General features: G+C 42.3%; 1 protein-coding gene across 6 annotated transcripts in view; it reads right to left on the bottom strand.

The window, feature by feature from the left end:
• Positions 1 to 10,345: 10,345 nt before the first annotated feature.
• Positions 10,346 to 14,154, bottom strand: part of ube4a (ubiquitination factor E4A (UFD2 homolog, yeast)) — an 83,528-nt gene continuing 79,719 nt past the window's right edge. For 4 of the 6 annotated variants that reach the window (XM_063038571.1, XM_063038573.1, XM_063038572.1 and 1 more), the window contains exons 19-20: positions 13,718 to 13,875; positions 10,348 to 13,612 (exon numbers count right to left, since the gene is read on the bottom strand). In XM_063038571.1, the coding sequence (XP_062894641.1) occupies positions 13,480 to 13,612; positions 13,718 to 13,875 (291 nt within the window). In that variant the 3' untranslated portion in view covers positions 10,348 to 13,479. Of the gene's footprint in view, positions 13,613 to 13,717; positions 13,876 to 14,154 lie in introns of all 6 variants that reach the window. The other 2 variants (XM_063038576.1, XM_063038575.1) reach the window with 2 other exon arrangements.

Raw genomic sequence — 14,154 nt, 5'->3', positions numbered from 1 at the left:
AGTTTAAGAGCCGAAAGGTAATGTTGTAGGACCCTGGTCAGACCCCACTTGGAGTACTGTACTGTGCTCAATTCTGGTCGCCTCACTACAGGTAGGATGTGGAAACTATAGAAAGAGTGTAGAGGAGATTTACAAGGATGTTGCCTGGATTGGGGAGCATGCCTAATGAGAACAGGTTGAATAAACTCGGACTTTTCTCCTTGGAGCGACGGAGGATGAGAGGTGACCTGATAGATGTGTATAAGATGATGAGAGGCATTGATCGTATGGATAGTCAGAGGCTTCTTCCCAGGTTTGAAATGGCTAGCACAAGAGGGCATAGTTTTAAGGTACAGTCGACGTTTCGGGCCGAGACCCTTCGTCAGGACGAAGGGTCTCAGCCCGAAACGTCGACTGTACCTCTTCCTAGAGATGCTGCCTGGCCTGCTGCGTTCACCAGCAACTTTGATGTGTGTTGCTTGAATTTCCAGCATCTGCAGAATTCCTCGTGTTATAGTTTTAAGGTGCTTGGAAGTAAGTACAGAGGAAATGTCAGGGGTAAGTTTTTTTACGCAGAGAGTGGTGAGTGCGTGGAATGGGCTGCTGGAGGCGGAAACGATGGGGTCTTTTAAGAGACTCCTGGATAGGTACATGGAGCTTAGAAAAATAGAGGGCTATGGGTAACCCTGGGTAGTTCTAAGTCAAAGGAGATATGAAAACAGAACTCATCAGATGTTATTGTGGATGAGGAGAGCTCAGATCATAAAGGAGGCAATAGAAGGGTTAATAAGAGAGTACTCCAGTGAACTAAATGCACATTCCCAAGATCAAGATGCACAAACTAGAAAGAAGAAAATGAAAGGTGATGAAAAGAAAGACAAAAAGTTGAAAGTAGAGAAGAGATAGAGAAAGAACGTGAGCGAGAAGGAAAAAGAGCAGAATAAAGAGAGAGAGAGACAGAGAAGCCGGGATCGGAAGGAAAGCAGAGATAAAAGTAAATCCAGAGAGAAAAGCCGAGAAAAGGAGAAGAAAAGTGTCCTGAGCTGTCAGAACCACTTCCTGCAGTCTCAGAGTCACCTCCTACAACCACCACGGAGATCCAAGAACCTGAGATTGTTTCACGCCAAGCAGAGAGACCTTCCCCCTCTTGACAGAAAAGACGTTATCCCACAAGAGTAAGAAATCTTCCACAGCGATTAAATCTTGAGGCCTGAGTATGACAATTTGAAATTTACTATGCTGTGAGGTGTTTATAGTAGTTGTATTATATAGTATACTGTGTATATAGTTGAGATGCATTCTATATTGAGTTGGCATTTATAGCTAAACGGGGAGGCGTGTTGTGTATTTAATAGTTTAGTAATATTTGAGTAACGTTGCAAATATATTGTTTGAGTAAGCAGTCACTGTTTACATTATGCATTGCGGTTATATGAAAAGAACGTAAATTGTACGTCATCACGTGATAAGTGCGCGCCTCGCTTCAAGTTAAAAAACGAAATTAAGACGCGTCTTTCAGGCTTCTCATCTCGATTAGTTTTATTTTGGGGGGGCAGTTTACAAAACATAACAAAGTTGTCATCAAATTAAACTTAAATCTCCACCAGAAACAATTTTACAGGGTGGCAGCGATCCAATATAATTTGCCTTCAAGTTAGTTTAAGGGCTTTCAACTACAGTGTATGGCAATATTTATCTCATGTTCTCAGTCACCCAGGTCATTGTACATCAATCAGTAGTAAATCAAGGCAACTGGACTTCCTGTGTTGTCTGGAAGCCGTCTCACCACTCATCCGAGAGGCTTCTTCCGTTCTAATCTACAGTTTTCTGGGTTATAAACTCTGAGTTGTTTAAAGGTACATTGTAAGTAGCTGACAAAAGGATGGTCCAACATTTGGCAGGGGGATGGGAACCGGAGTGATAGGGCTGAGGAAGGGGAAAACAGAAATAAATCAAAGATAGCGTGCAACAGAAATTATAGAAAGAACAGGCAGGAGATGAGGCTTAATCATAGTCATAGTCATACTTTATTGATCCCGGGGGAAATTGGTTTTCGTTACAGTTGCACCATAAATAATTAGATAGTAATAAAACCATAAATAATTAAATAGTAATATGTAAATTATGCCAGGAAATAAGTCTAGGACCAGCCTATTGGCTCAGGGTGTCTGACCCTCCAAGGGAGGAGTTGTAAAGTTTGATGGCCACAGGCAGGAATGACTTCCTATGACGCTCTGTGTTGCATCTCGGTGGAATGAGTCTCTGGCTGAATGTACTCCTGTGCCCAACCAGTACATTATGTAGTGGATGGGAGACATTGTCCAAGGTGGCATGCAACTTGGACAGCATCCTCTTTTCAGACACCACCGTGAGAGAGTCCAGTTCCATCCCCACAACATCACTGGCCTTACGAATGAGTTTGTTGATTCTGTTGGTGTCTGCTACCCTCAGCCTGCTGCCCCAGCGCACAACAGCAAACATGATCGCACTGGCCACCACAGACTCGTCGAACATCCTCAGCATCGTCCAGCAGATGTTAAAGGACCTCAGTCTCCTCAGGAAATAGAGACGGCTCTGACTCTTCTTGTAGACAGCCTCAGTGTTCTTTGACCAGTCCAGTTTATTGTCAATTCGTATCCCCAGGTATTTGTAATCCTCCACCATGTCCACACTGACCCCCGGATGGAAACAGGGGTCACCAGTGCCTTAGCTCTCCTCAGGTCTACCACCAGCTCCTTTTCCACATTAAGCTGCAGATAATTCTGCTCACACCATGTGACAAAGTTTCCTACCGTAGCCCTATACTCAGCCTCATCTCCCTTGCTGATGCATCCAACTATGGCAGAGTCATCAGAAAACTTCTGAAGATGACAAGACTCTGTGCAGTAGTTGAAGTCCAAGGTGTAAATGGTGAAGAGAAAGGAAGACAAGACAGTCCCCTGTGGAGCCCCAGTGCTGCTGATCAAAGCCAGTGGCATGAGTTACAGGGCAATTAAAACAGAAAGCAACAAATACTGGACTGAGAGTGGAAAGAGATGACATAAGATTGGAAGGTGTAGAGTCTCTATGGGTTGAGTTAAGAAATGACGAGGGTAAAAGGACCCGAATGGCAGTTGTGTACAGGCCTCCAAACAGCAGCAGAGATGTGGATTACAGATTACAGCAGGAGATAGAAAAGGCATGTCAGAAAGGCAATGTCATGATAATCGTTGGGGCTTTTAACATGAAAGTGGATTGGGTAAACCAGGTCAGTACTGGACCTCAAGAGAGAGAATTTGTAGAATGTCTAAGGGATGACTTTTCAGAACAGCTTGTTGTTGAGCCCACTGGCGGGTTGGGGGTTCAGATGTGCTGGACTGGGAGTTGTGCAATGATCTGGAGGTGATAAGAGAGCTTGAGGTTAAGGAAGTCTTAGGGAACAGTGATCATAATATGATCGAGTTCACTTTGAAATTTGAGACAGAAAAAATAAAATCGAATGTGTCGTTAATTCAGTGGAATAAAGGAAATTACTATGGCATGAGAGGGGAACTGACCAAAATTGACTGGAAAGGGACATTTGCAGAGCAGCAATGGCTGGAGTTTCTTCGAAAAATGAGGGAAGTGCAAGACAGATATATTCCAAATAAGAAGAAATTTTTAAAGGGAAGAAGGGCACTACTGTGGCTGACAAGTGAAGTCAGAGCCAAAGTAAAAGCAAAAGAAAGGGCATCCAAGGAAGCCAGAGCTAGTGGGAAGATAAGAGGATCAGGGAGTTTTTAAAAAACTTGCAGAAGGAAACTAAGAAGGTCATTCAGAAGGAAAAGATGAATTATGAGAGGAAGCTGGCAACTAATATCAAAGAAGATACTAAAAGGTTTTTTAAGTACATAAAGTGTAAAAGGGAGTCGAGGGTAGATATAGGACCAATACAAAATGACGCTGGAGATACTGTAATGAGAGATGCAGAGGTGGCAAAGGAACTGAATGCATATTTTGCATCAGTCTTCACAGTGGAAGATATCTGCAGTATACCGGACATTCAAGCGTGTCAGGGAAGTGAAGTTTGTGCAGTGAAAATTATGACTTAGAAGGTGCTCAGGAAGCTTAATGGTCTGGGGGTGGATAAATCTCCTGGACCTGATGGAATGCACCCTCAGGTTCTGAAGGAAGTAGCTGGAGAGAATGCAGAAGCATTAATGATGATCTTTCAAGAAATTGATAGGTTCTGGCATTGTACCAGATGACTGGAAAATTGCAAATGTTGCTTCGTTATTTAAGAAGGGTGGGAGGCAGCAGAAAGAAAACTGTAGACCTGTTACCCTGACATTAGTGGTTGGGAAGTTGTTGGAATCGATTGTTAGGGAAGAGATTACGGAGTACCTGGAGGCACATGACAAGGTGGGCCAAAGTCAGCATGGTTTCCTGAAATGAAAATCCTGTCTGACAAACCTACTGCAGTTCTTTGAGGAAATTACAAGCAGGGTAGACAAAGGAGATGCAGTAGATGTGGTGTATTTGGATTCTCAGAATGCCTTTGACAAGGTGCCGCACATGATGCTGTTTAGCAAGCTCATGGAATTACAGGGAAATTACTAGTGTGGGTGGAACATTGGCTGGTCGGCAGAAAACGGAGAGTGGGAATAAAGGGATCCTATTCTGGCTGGCTGCTGGTTACCAGTGGAGTTCCACAGGAGTCATGTTGGGACCACTGCATTTTACGATTGATGTCAATGATTTGAACTATGGGATTGGTGGATTTGTGGCTAAATTTGCCGACGATACAAAGATAGGTGGAGGAGTGCTTAGTGTTGAGGAAACACAGAGTCTGAAGAGAGATGTAGATAGTTTCGGTGAATGGGCAAAGAAGTGGCAAATGAAATACAATGTTGGAAAGTGTATGGTCATGCACTTTGGTGAAAGAAATAAATGGGCAGACTATTATTTAGATGGGGGGAGAGAATTCAAAATGCAGAGATGCAAAGGGACTTGGGGGTCCTTGTGCAGGATACCCTCAAGGGTAACCTCCAGGTTGAGTTGGTGGTGAAGGCGGTGAATGCAACGTTGGCATTCTAGAGGTATAGAATATAAGAGCAGGGATGGGATGTTGAAGCTCTATAAGGCACTCGTGAGACCACACTTGGAGTATTGTGTGCAGTTTTGGGCTCCTTATTTTAGAAAGGATATACTGACATTGGAGAGGGTTCAGAGAAGGTTCACGAGAATGATTCCAGGAATGAAAGGGTTACCATATGAGGAATTTCCAGCAGCTCTTGGGCTGTACTCCCTGGAGTTCAGGAGAATGAGGGGGGATCTCATAGAAACATTCCGAATATTAAAAGGCCTGAACAGATTAGATACGGCAAAGTTATTTCCTGTGGTCGGGGAGTCCAGGACAAGAGGGCATGACTTCAGGATTGAAGGACATCCTTTTACAACTGAGATGCGGAGAAATTACTTAAGTCAGAGGGTGGTAAATCTGTGGAATTTGTTGCCATGAGCAGCTGTGAAGGCCAAGTCAGTGGGTGTATTTAAGGCAGAAATAGATTGGTTCTTGATTTGCCATGGCATCAAAAGGTATGGGGTGAAAGTAGGGGAGTGGGGATGACTGGATCAGCCCATGATTGAATGGCGGAGCAGACTTGATGGGGCGAATGGCTGCAGAAGGTTGTAAATCTAGTCAGCTCCATCTTGGGCACCAGTCTACAAAGTACCCAGGACATCTTTAGGGAGCGGTGTCTCAGAAAGGCAGTGTCTATTATTAAGGACCTCCAGCACCCAAGGCATGCCCTTTTCTCACTGTCACCATCACCATCAGGTAGGAGGTACAGAAGCCTGAAGGCACACACTCAGTGATTCAGGAACAGCTTCTTCCCCTCTGACATCTGATTCCTAAATGGACATTGAAGCTTTGGACACTACCTCACTTTTTTAAAAATATAATGTATTTCTGTTTTGCACAGTTTAAAAAAATCTATTCAATATATGTCATTGATTTAGGCAACATACATCAAAGTTGCTGGTGGAACACAGCAGGCCAGGCAGTATCTCTAGGAAGAGGTACAGTCGACGTTTCAGGCCGAGACCCTTCCTGCCTGGCCTGCTGCGTTCACCAGCAACTTTTATTTGTGTTGCTTGAAGTTCCAGTATCTGCAGATTTCCTCGTGTTTACGTCATTGATTTACTTGTTTATTTATTATGTTTTATTTCATTTATTATTTTCTCTCTCTCTGCTAGATGATGTATTGCATTGAACTGCTGCTACTAAGTTAACAAATTTCACGTCACATGCCGGTGATAATAAACCTGATTCTGTACCACTCTTTCAGAGCTTCTTATCTCACTCCACTACTGCTCATATTCCAGTGCCTAGTCTTCCTGCCTGATCTTCGCTAATTGTTTATCGCGCTTCTTACTCTCCCTCAACCCTGCATCTCGGTCTGATTAACAGCATCGTGGATCTCTCTGATTTCTTTCCCCTTCACTTTCCACTGGATTCCATACATTACCTCTTACAGCTCAACAAACAATCTGCTGGAGGAACTCTGGGTCGTCAGCCTCCACACGCTCCGTTATCACCCGAACCGCTGAGTCCCTCCAGTAGATTGGTTGTTGCTCTAAATCCAGCCTCCGCAGTCTGTCGTGTTCTCTTCCTGCTCCTTTGGTTGCTACTTCCTGTGCCCTCCCAGTTCCTGGCGGACTGTCCTCTATTATCAACACACAAAGCACTGGAGAACCTCAACAGTGTCATGCAGAGTGTCAATGGAGGGAAATGTCTTCTGAGATTGATTGACAAAGAGTCTGTAACTAGGATTTATAGTTTACAGACACAAACCTTCACCCATAGGGGTAGGTTCAGTCAGGTTGTTGCGTATCTCACAATCCGATTAGCATCAGCAGGAGGGATAAAAACCTCGAGGCCAGGGGTCACATATTGTACCGTATCGCCCCTTTCTCAAGTAGTTATTTGCCTTGTCTTTCTCCTCATTTTGTCCTGTTAGCACAATTACCTCATCCTGCCCATCGGACACTATTGTTGCAGATCCATTCTTGTCCGCATTTCCGCTACCCTCCCGTCTTATCCTTGACACAAGCGGTCGCTTGAGGGCTTTTGCAGTCAACACAGAAAAATAAACAAAGGTTCAGTGAATGGCAGTGTTCAGCGACGAGAGCTGCAGCCTTGGCTTCAATCCTGATCTCCGGTACTTTGCGTAAAATCTCAGTGTGATCGCGCAGCTTTCCTGCAGGCAGTCTTGTTTTCCCAAAGGTGAGCAGGTTTGTAGATTATTTGGTCTTTCCTACTGTGTGGGTGAGGGGCAGAATCAGGAAAGTTATTGGAAATGTGGAGAGAATAAATGAGATTATTGTCGGATTGGTGGAAGTGGATGTTTGATGCCGCCTCAGTCTTGCTGGGCTACTCTGTGCCTCAGGTTCCGCCCATTGAATATCAATCCTGTAGGAGGCACTATCGGGCATGTCCAACCACCAATTGGGTATGGGGTATATTGGAGGACTCAATCCTGCAATGTAAGTAAAATGTTGCAATATACAGCGAACAAATGCATTTCAGGAGTACACGGCTTATTTTAGACGAATTCAGGATGGTAGACAGGCAAAAGATAGCAAGGACTCTGGAACGTGCAGAGGCAAGAGCTTCCGTCCGGCCATCCGCCCACTCACTTCGCAGGTCTTTGTGCCGTAGTACGGCGACTCGGCTACCAACCCTTGGCTAATGCCTGACAGGTTCCGAGATGGAACGAAGTGACTTGACCGCTGGGGTTCAGAATGGTGTGCTGTCGTGCTGTCAAAACGCCTCAGCCTTCCTGTATTACTACAGTAAACTATCTTCATCTGGAGTGTTTTTTTTAATGATTTTTCCTGCCTTCCTCAGTAAATCTATTGACCGGTTTAATATCTCGTGTTTCAATCTGCAACGATAAATCGCCACGTTCTGAACCTGACAGGATCACTGGAAAAATCGTGGACGGTGCATTGCTATTAGTTGATGAGAGCTGGAAGTATGCTGTAGAAATGTTGTTACAAATAATTCCAAGTGCATCATTGTCCATTAATGGTGAAACATTCTGCTGTTTTTGCATTTGTCGCTGTATTTGTTGTGGTATTTATTTTTACCACGTGTACTGTCAACTCAGAGATTCACACGAGCAACTAATTTCATTGCACCCCGGTGTATATGGTAATAAACTAATTTGGATCTTCTCGCAGCCAATGATACTGACAAAACTCCGTTGCTGATGTTCAACACTGTATATCAACACTTGGCATCTTGCTTTTGTACGGCTGGTGTTTATTAGCCTAAGTTTCGTCCTTGTTTAACTGTCGGGAATCCGTGGGCAAACCTAGGACACGCAGTTTCTCTACCAACTATGCCGGGGGGGGGGGCAATATATATTAGACTGGTAACCACCTTTCTCCACCTTGCACAAACTCCCGGGGAAAAGGTCTGTTGTCTTTGCGCGGGTAGATCAGCCCTCCTTTCATCTCCCCAAAAGCAATATTTCCTGGACCCCGATCGACCACAATATGCGTATTCTGTCCTTGCGTTAACTATGTCCGTAAATGTCCTCTTCGGAAGCTACCTCTTCCCTATCTCCCGTCTGCTCTTTCAGTCCTGAAACGTCAATTGTCCATTCCTCTCAGTAGTTGCCACTTTGACCTGCTGCATTCCTTCTGCGCTTTATGTTACTCCCGTGAACACCAACCCGTCCCCATCTATTAAATCACCTCCCGGTATTGCCTTGTCCTTACAAGGGTTAACCCGCTTTGGGACCGACGCGGTTTTTTTCCCCCACTGCGCACTGCGCTCGAGGCTTCCGCAATTTGTCGGCGGGCCGGGGAGCCGACCGCCTCGCATTAGCAGACGGAGGTCCTCTGCTGAATACCGCTCTCTGTATTGGCTGTGGTCCTTCATGATTTCCCCTTTTATGGCTTCGGATTCATTTATTTAATGCTCATTCGCAAACCCCCTCCATTCTCTGGCGAGTCCATTGTTCATGATCCAAAGGGTGTCGCGCTTCACAGATGTGGCGGTTGTTTTCCTGAGTGACCTACCCGGTAAAGTTAGCTGAACATTCTGTCGACAATCACTTGTAGCGTGGACCCTGGCGGCTGCTTCATTCACTCAGCTGGATGATGATGGTTGTGGCTGCAATAAAGACGACTCTCGTGCTGACGCTTGCTATGGGCCGCCTGTGTGTTTACTGGATCGGTATCACCACCAAAAACTCGAACTGCATAGTGGGGAATATCCCAACTGTTTACTTCACGGCCTGGTATGGAAACACCAATGCCATAGAAAGTGGTAGTTACAGCCCAGTCTAGCACAGGCTCCTCACTGTTGAGTACATAGAAAGCATATTCTATCATTAACGACACACATCAGGTCATGACCTCTTCTCGCTTCTCCTTGGGCCAGGATATTGGAAAAGCAGTGAGTTCCTAGCCAGAACCAAAAACCCCAAAGATACAGAGTGATAAGAGAAAAGAACAGCCTAAGACTCTTGTATTGGGGTAGGGTCAATTCATGATAGCATTGTATTGTAGAGTACCCATTGACTATCAGGTACTCTACAATACAACGGTATTAACAGCCTCCATTTATTCAGCCCCTATGTCGACCTTCACCGTCTCCTTCCCCACCCTCCCTTCACTTATCTCAACCAATCACTTCGACATACTGTCTCCCAAATCTGTTCCTCCCCCAACTGGCTCCATTTACACCTAATCCCAAATCTGTCAACTCTTACCTCACCTCTTTATACTGGTCATTTCCCCTCTACACTTAGTCCTGATGTCAGGTCCCAACCTGAAAATACCCCTCTATCTGCACAGAGGCTGCCTGACTGGAGTTCCTCCAACTCGTTTCCAATCGGCTTCAAATAAACTTTTATCGCCCTCGGCTAGGTGATCACTCAACTTGAAGCAGCATAATGAATTTTATCACTCCATAAGGATGCTTTTTGAAAGTAATCTGGACAATATTAGATCAGCTGCTTGTCATACCTTATGAGCTGAAGTGTCAAAGAAAGGAATTGTGTAACAGCAGTTGATTGACTAAGATACACTTTGCACTGGCATCCATAGTTAATCACCCCCCCCAAAAAAAAATCAGTACTGCACCAGCCACAGCCTGCCCAGGCTTTTTACAAAAGCCTTGGCAGAAAAAAAAATACACAAAAGGTGCAAACTTGATTATAAAACTGGCAGGTTTTTTGGTGAACCTAAAACATGTTTAATGAATGATCAGGAGGTCAACTTGTAGTTCAGTCACTCTCCAGCCCCAGTAAATTTGAAGTGCAAAATGCTTTACACATCTAATGCTTTGGTGCAATAATTTGCTGATATAATTTCCCAATAAGACCAAGTGAAGAGCAACATGACGCAGAAAGATACTGAACAGAGAATGTAGCAGATAATGCAATTTTCGCATTCACCAGCTTCAATGCCATCAAGAACACGACACCAATCACATTTAATACTTGACAAGATATTGATACGAATAAATAAAATACAATAATGTTGATCTACTTTGGAATTTTGATATTGAATAAAGTTTTTAATGAACAATGGTGTCAACTTATGAATTACTTCCATGCTTACAGGTAAATTTAAAGCATCTCTATGCATATGCCTCACCTTTCAAAAAATTGGGTAAGATTTACCCATCTCTTTCCCTTCTGAATAATAATTCTAGCGGTCTTCACAGAAACATGATGATCAACAATAATGACTTCATCTCCCAGTCCTTCAGTATCACAACTTCAATACCTGCCAACCTCTAGACGATGCTGGTGTATCAAAATTGCAAAGCATAGCAAGGTAACTACATCTTTGAAGCATGCAGTCATACCTGAATTTTTAATCCTGATCTTTCATTCAGTATACTGTCAAGGCTACAGTAGTGAACAAACTAATGAAACCAGCAATGATGTAAAAGTAGGATAGGTGCAAAATCATTGCTCATTCCTGTACAATTCAGATCTTCAAGGAAGCAACTTACAAATATTCTGTGAAAATTTCTACACGATTGTGATAAGAATTCAAAATAATGGGTGTAATCTCATAATGTTAACATTCAAATAATGTTCACAGGTGATTATAAGTATTCCAAAAGTAAAACAGTACAGTTCCTGTAAGTCAAGAATAAAACAGAAAATGCTGGAAGAACTCAAGTATCTGTGGAGAGAAAGAGTTAAGGGTTCAGCCTGATGACCAATCAGCCAACACCAATGACACAGCAGGATGGCTCCAGAACTATACAGCACAAAGCTAGATCTGACATAAGGATTTGTGCTCAGTTAGCTAAGTTGTGTGAAGTTATAGCATTCTCCTAACTGAGGGTAAAACATGATCAAGTTTTCCTTAACAACAATAAAGGCTGCTTTAATCTTACATTAAGCAAGAATTTCTATAGTGGAAAATAATGGATTAAATGTTTGCATTCTGCGGTACTTCCTTCCTTCCAATCTCTATCTCCACAAATCTCTACCGAAAAACAGAAAGCACTCAGACCTTTTACGAAACAAAATGAAAGCATTAAGAGGTCAAAGGAAAATCCTTTAAATTTTTCCTTGAAAGGCCCAAATATATGGAGTTCAGTGTGTCACAACTCAACAGAACAAATGGCCTGCAAGATCCCATAATCGGTATTTTAAGGCAGTAAGTGGGGCAGTGGATTTAAAATGTGCGCAAAAGTATAAAATCAAATGATCAAAGCAAAGCCAGAGCACACCACCACCCAGACCTAGTAGATACACAAACACATTTTAAAAAACATTATTTTGTGTTATTCTTATGCCACAATCTCTAACACTTAAAATACAAATAATTTTTAATACATTAAATAACTTTCACCATTCATTTGGATTCACCGCTCAAGGGTAACAGTTGAGTTGCTGAATAACAACCATAAACCTGAAATTGGCTGGAAATGTTTCCATAAACTTGGACATCCATATTTCAGTTGGCATTTTTTTGCATTAATCTTGTATAATTTAGGTAATGTTCATTTATCCTAATATAAGCTTGCATAACCAGTATTCACGCTCATTAAGGAAATAGGCCAAAGTGTCAAGTAATGACTTGGAAATAAGCAATTAATGATAAACACAATCTTTGAGGCCAATGAGTTGGAAGAATGAAGAGGAAGCACAGGAATCTTCAAAGTAAATCATTACCTTGCTCATGGACAGCATTTCCTACTAGAAAACTGTTGAAATTCATTTAAGCAAAATAAGCCATTTCTCTATGTTGCAGACTTTGAGAGAAAAGGCACCATACAATGGAAATATTTTTATTAAGCTGCCAAAGGCCAATTCAAGTGCTTAAGGTTTCCTTCTACAATATCTGGCTTAACAACTGAGTGTGTTGCCAGGAAGCGGGGAGAGAAGAAGAACATTACATAATTTCAGATATCATTGAGTTCATTTGTCTGGGAGTAGAGCTATTGATTATTTTCTAAATTGAGCATTCTGTACATTATATTAACTTCCTAATATAGGTGATCTGTTCTGTACATTAAATGTGGATAAAATTATAATTTTTCTTTGCAGTCATGGGGTTGGGTTCCCAGTGTACAATACTTGCAGATGCACTGAAACGTGCCAATGTTTGGAGGGATTCAACCGCACCTCTGGCACCATGAACATCATAAAAGGAATTTTCAGATGTTCCTCAATGCAATTCCTGGCATGACAGATGTAGCACCAGTTGATATTTTTCCCTAAACAACTTAAACATGTTAGGGATTACCCCACCTCTTTGTAGATTATTATTTATTTATTATAGAAAATATACTAGTCTTGAGGCATGATGATTATACAGACCAACTTCACCAATATAGGTGCATTACTATTAGTTGCTTCGCACGTTACATCCCCTTCTAGCTGGAAAAGCAAGCATCCAGTTAAAGTTTAAAGAAAAGTGATTCTGATAAGTTACAGAGAAATAAATACACAGTCCTGGGAATAATGTTGTGCTGCAGTAGCCATCATATTTCTTTTTGGGCTATTTAAGTAGAATCTCTACTCCCACATAATAAGTTAAGAGGCCCATTGAAATAAATGGAAAATGAATTTCACAAAAGCACAATGCTTGAAGATTATAATAGCAAAGCATAATTTCAATGTTCATAATTTCAATACACCAACTCAAGCAGCCATCTTGTTAGTCATGAACTCGTCACTCATTTAACTTATGTTAAGGTCCTCTGCACGTACTGATTTCCAGTCAGCCAACTCATAAGGAAAACACTGGATACTATTTGCTAAAGCTGGCAGTTGGCTGCTTAAGAGCAAAAGTGAAACTGTGCTGGGCCAAACTCTTGCACAGTTACAAGAAGAACATTCACTAAATTGATTCGTACTAAACAAGGATTGTGAAGTCGGATTAAGATATGCCATTAAGGTATAATCCCTGGACAGTCCTGGTGTGATAGGCAGGTATAGTCAGCAGTAAATGTCCCATAACTATGCACACCATCTATCTTCTTGCTTTATCATTCTAAATCTGCCCATTTTGATCCTTTTGTCGTTTCCTTTCAGCCAGCCACTGCTGAATTTTCTCTCTTATTTCTGAGTTTGGTTTGATCTGATCCATTGTGAGTGGGCTACGATTGAACGGATCTGTTTGGTCACTGAAAGAAACAAAAACATAACAGGAGAAACAACAGAGAATGGAAATGAAATTCATCCTTGAAAATTCAGTTATCAAATCTGGACAGTGAAAATAAATTGCTTACCTGAGGAGATGCCTAGCTATAGTTGACCGATCAACTGTCACCCTAGAGGAGGGCAGTAAAACTGGATCAGTCATCAGTGTGCTCATTATTGGGTCGAGAAATTCATCCGGTGCATCTACGAATATCTCCTCTTCCTGCTGTTGTAGGTCTGCAAGGGACTGATTAGCAGATTAATGTTATTGTGGTCAAGAATGGTACCATAGCAAAAGGGAACATTCCTAAACTTAACAATACTGAAGTGGCACATAAGACATGAAACAAAGGCTTAAATAACAATAGAAAAAATGTAAATACTTATAAGGGCAGGTAGCATCTGTGGGAAAGAGTAAAACAGAGTTAATGTTTCAATCCAAGACCATTTATCAGAATTAGCATAGAGAAAGGAAGTTAGTTTTCAGATGCAATAATGGGAAAAAGAAATGGAAAAAGGGGAATAT

Source organism: Mobula hypostoma, chromosome X2 (assembly GCF_963921235.1).
Source record: "Mobula hypostoma chromosome X2, sMobHyp1.1, whole genome shotgun sequence".
Lineage (NCBI taxonomy): Eukaryota > Metazoa > Chordata > Chondrichthyes > Myliobatiformes > Myliobatidae > Mobula > Mobula hypostoma.
This window is presented reverse-complemented; position numbering and strand designations above follow the sequence as displayed.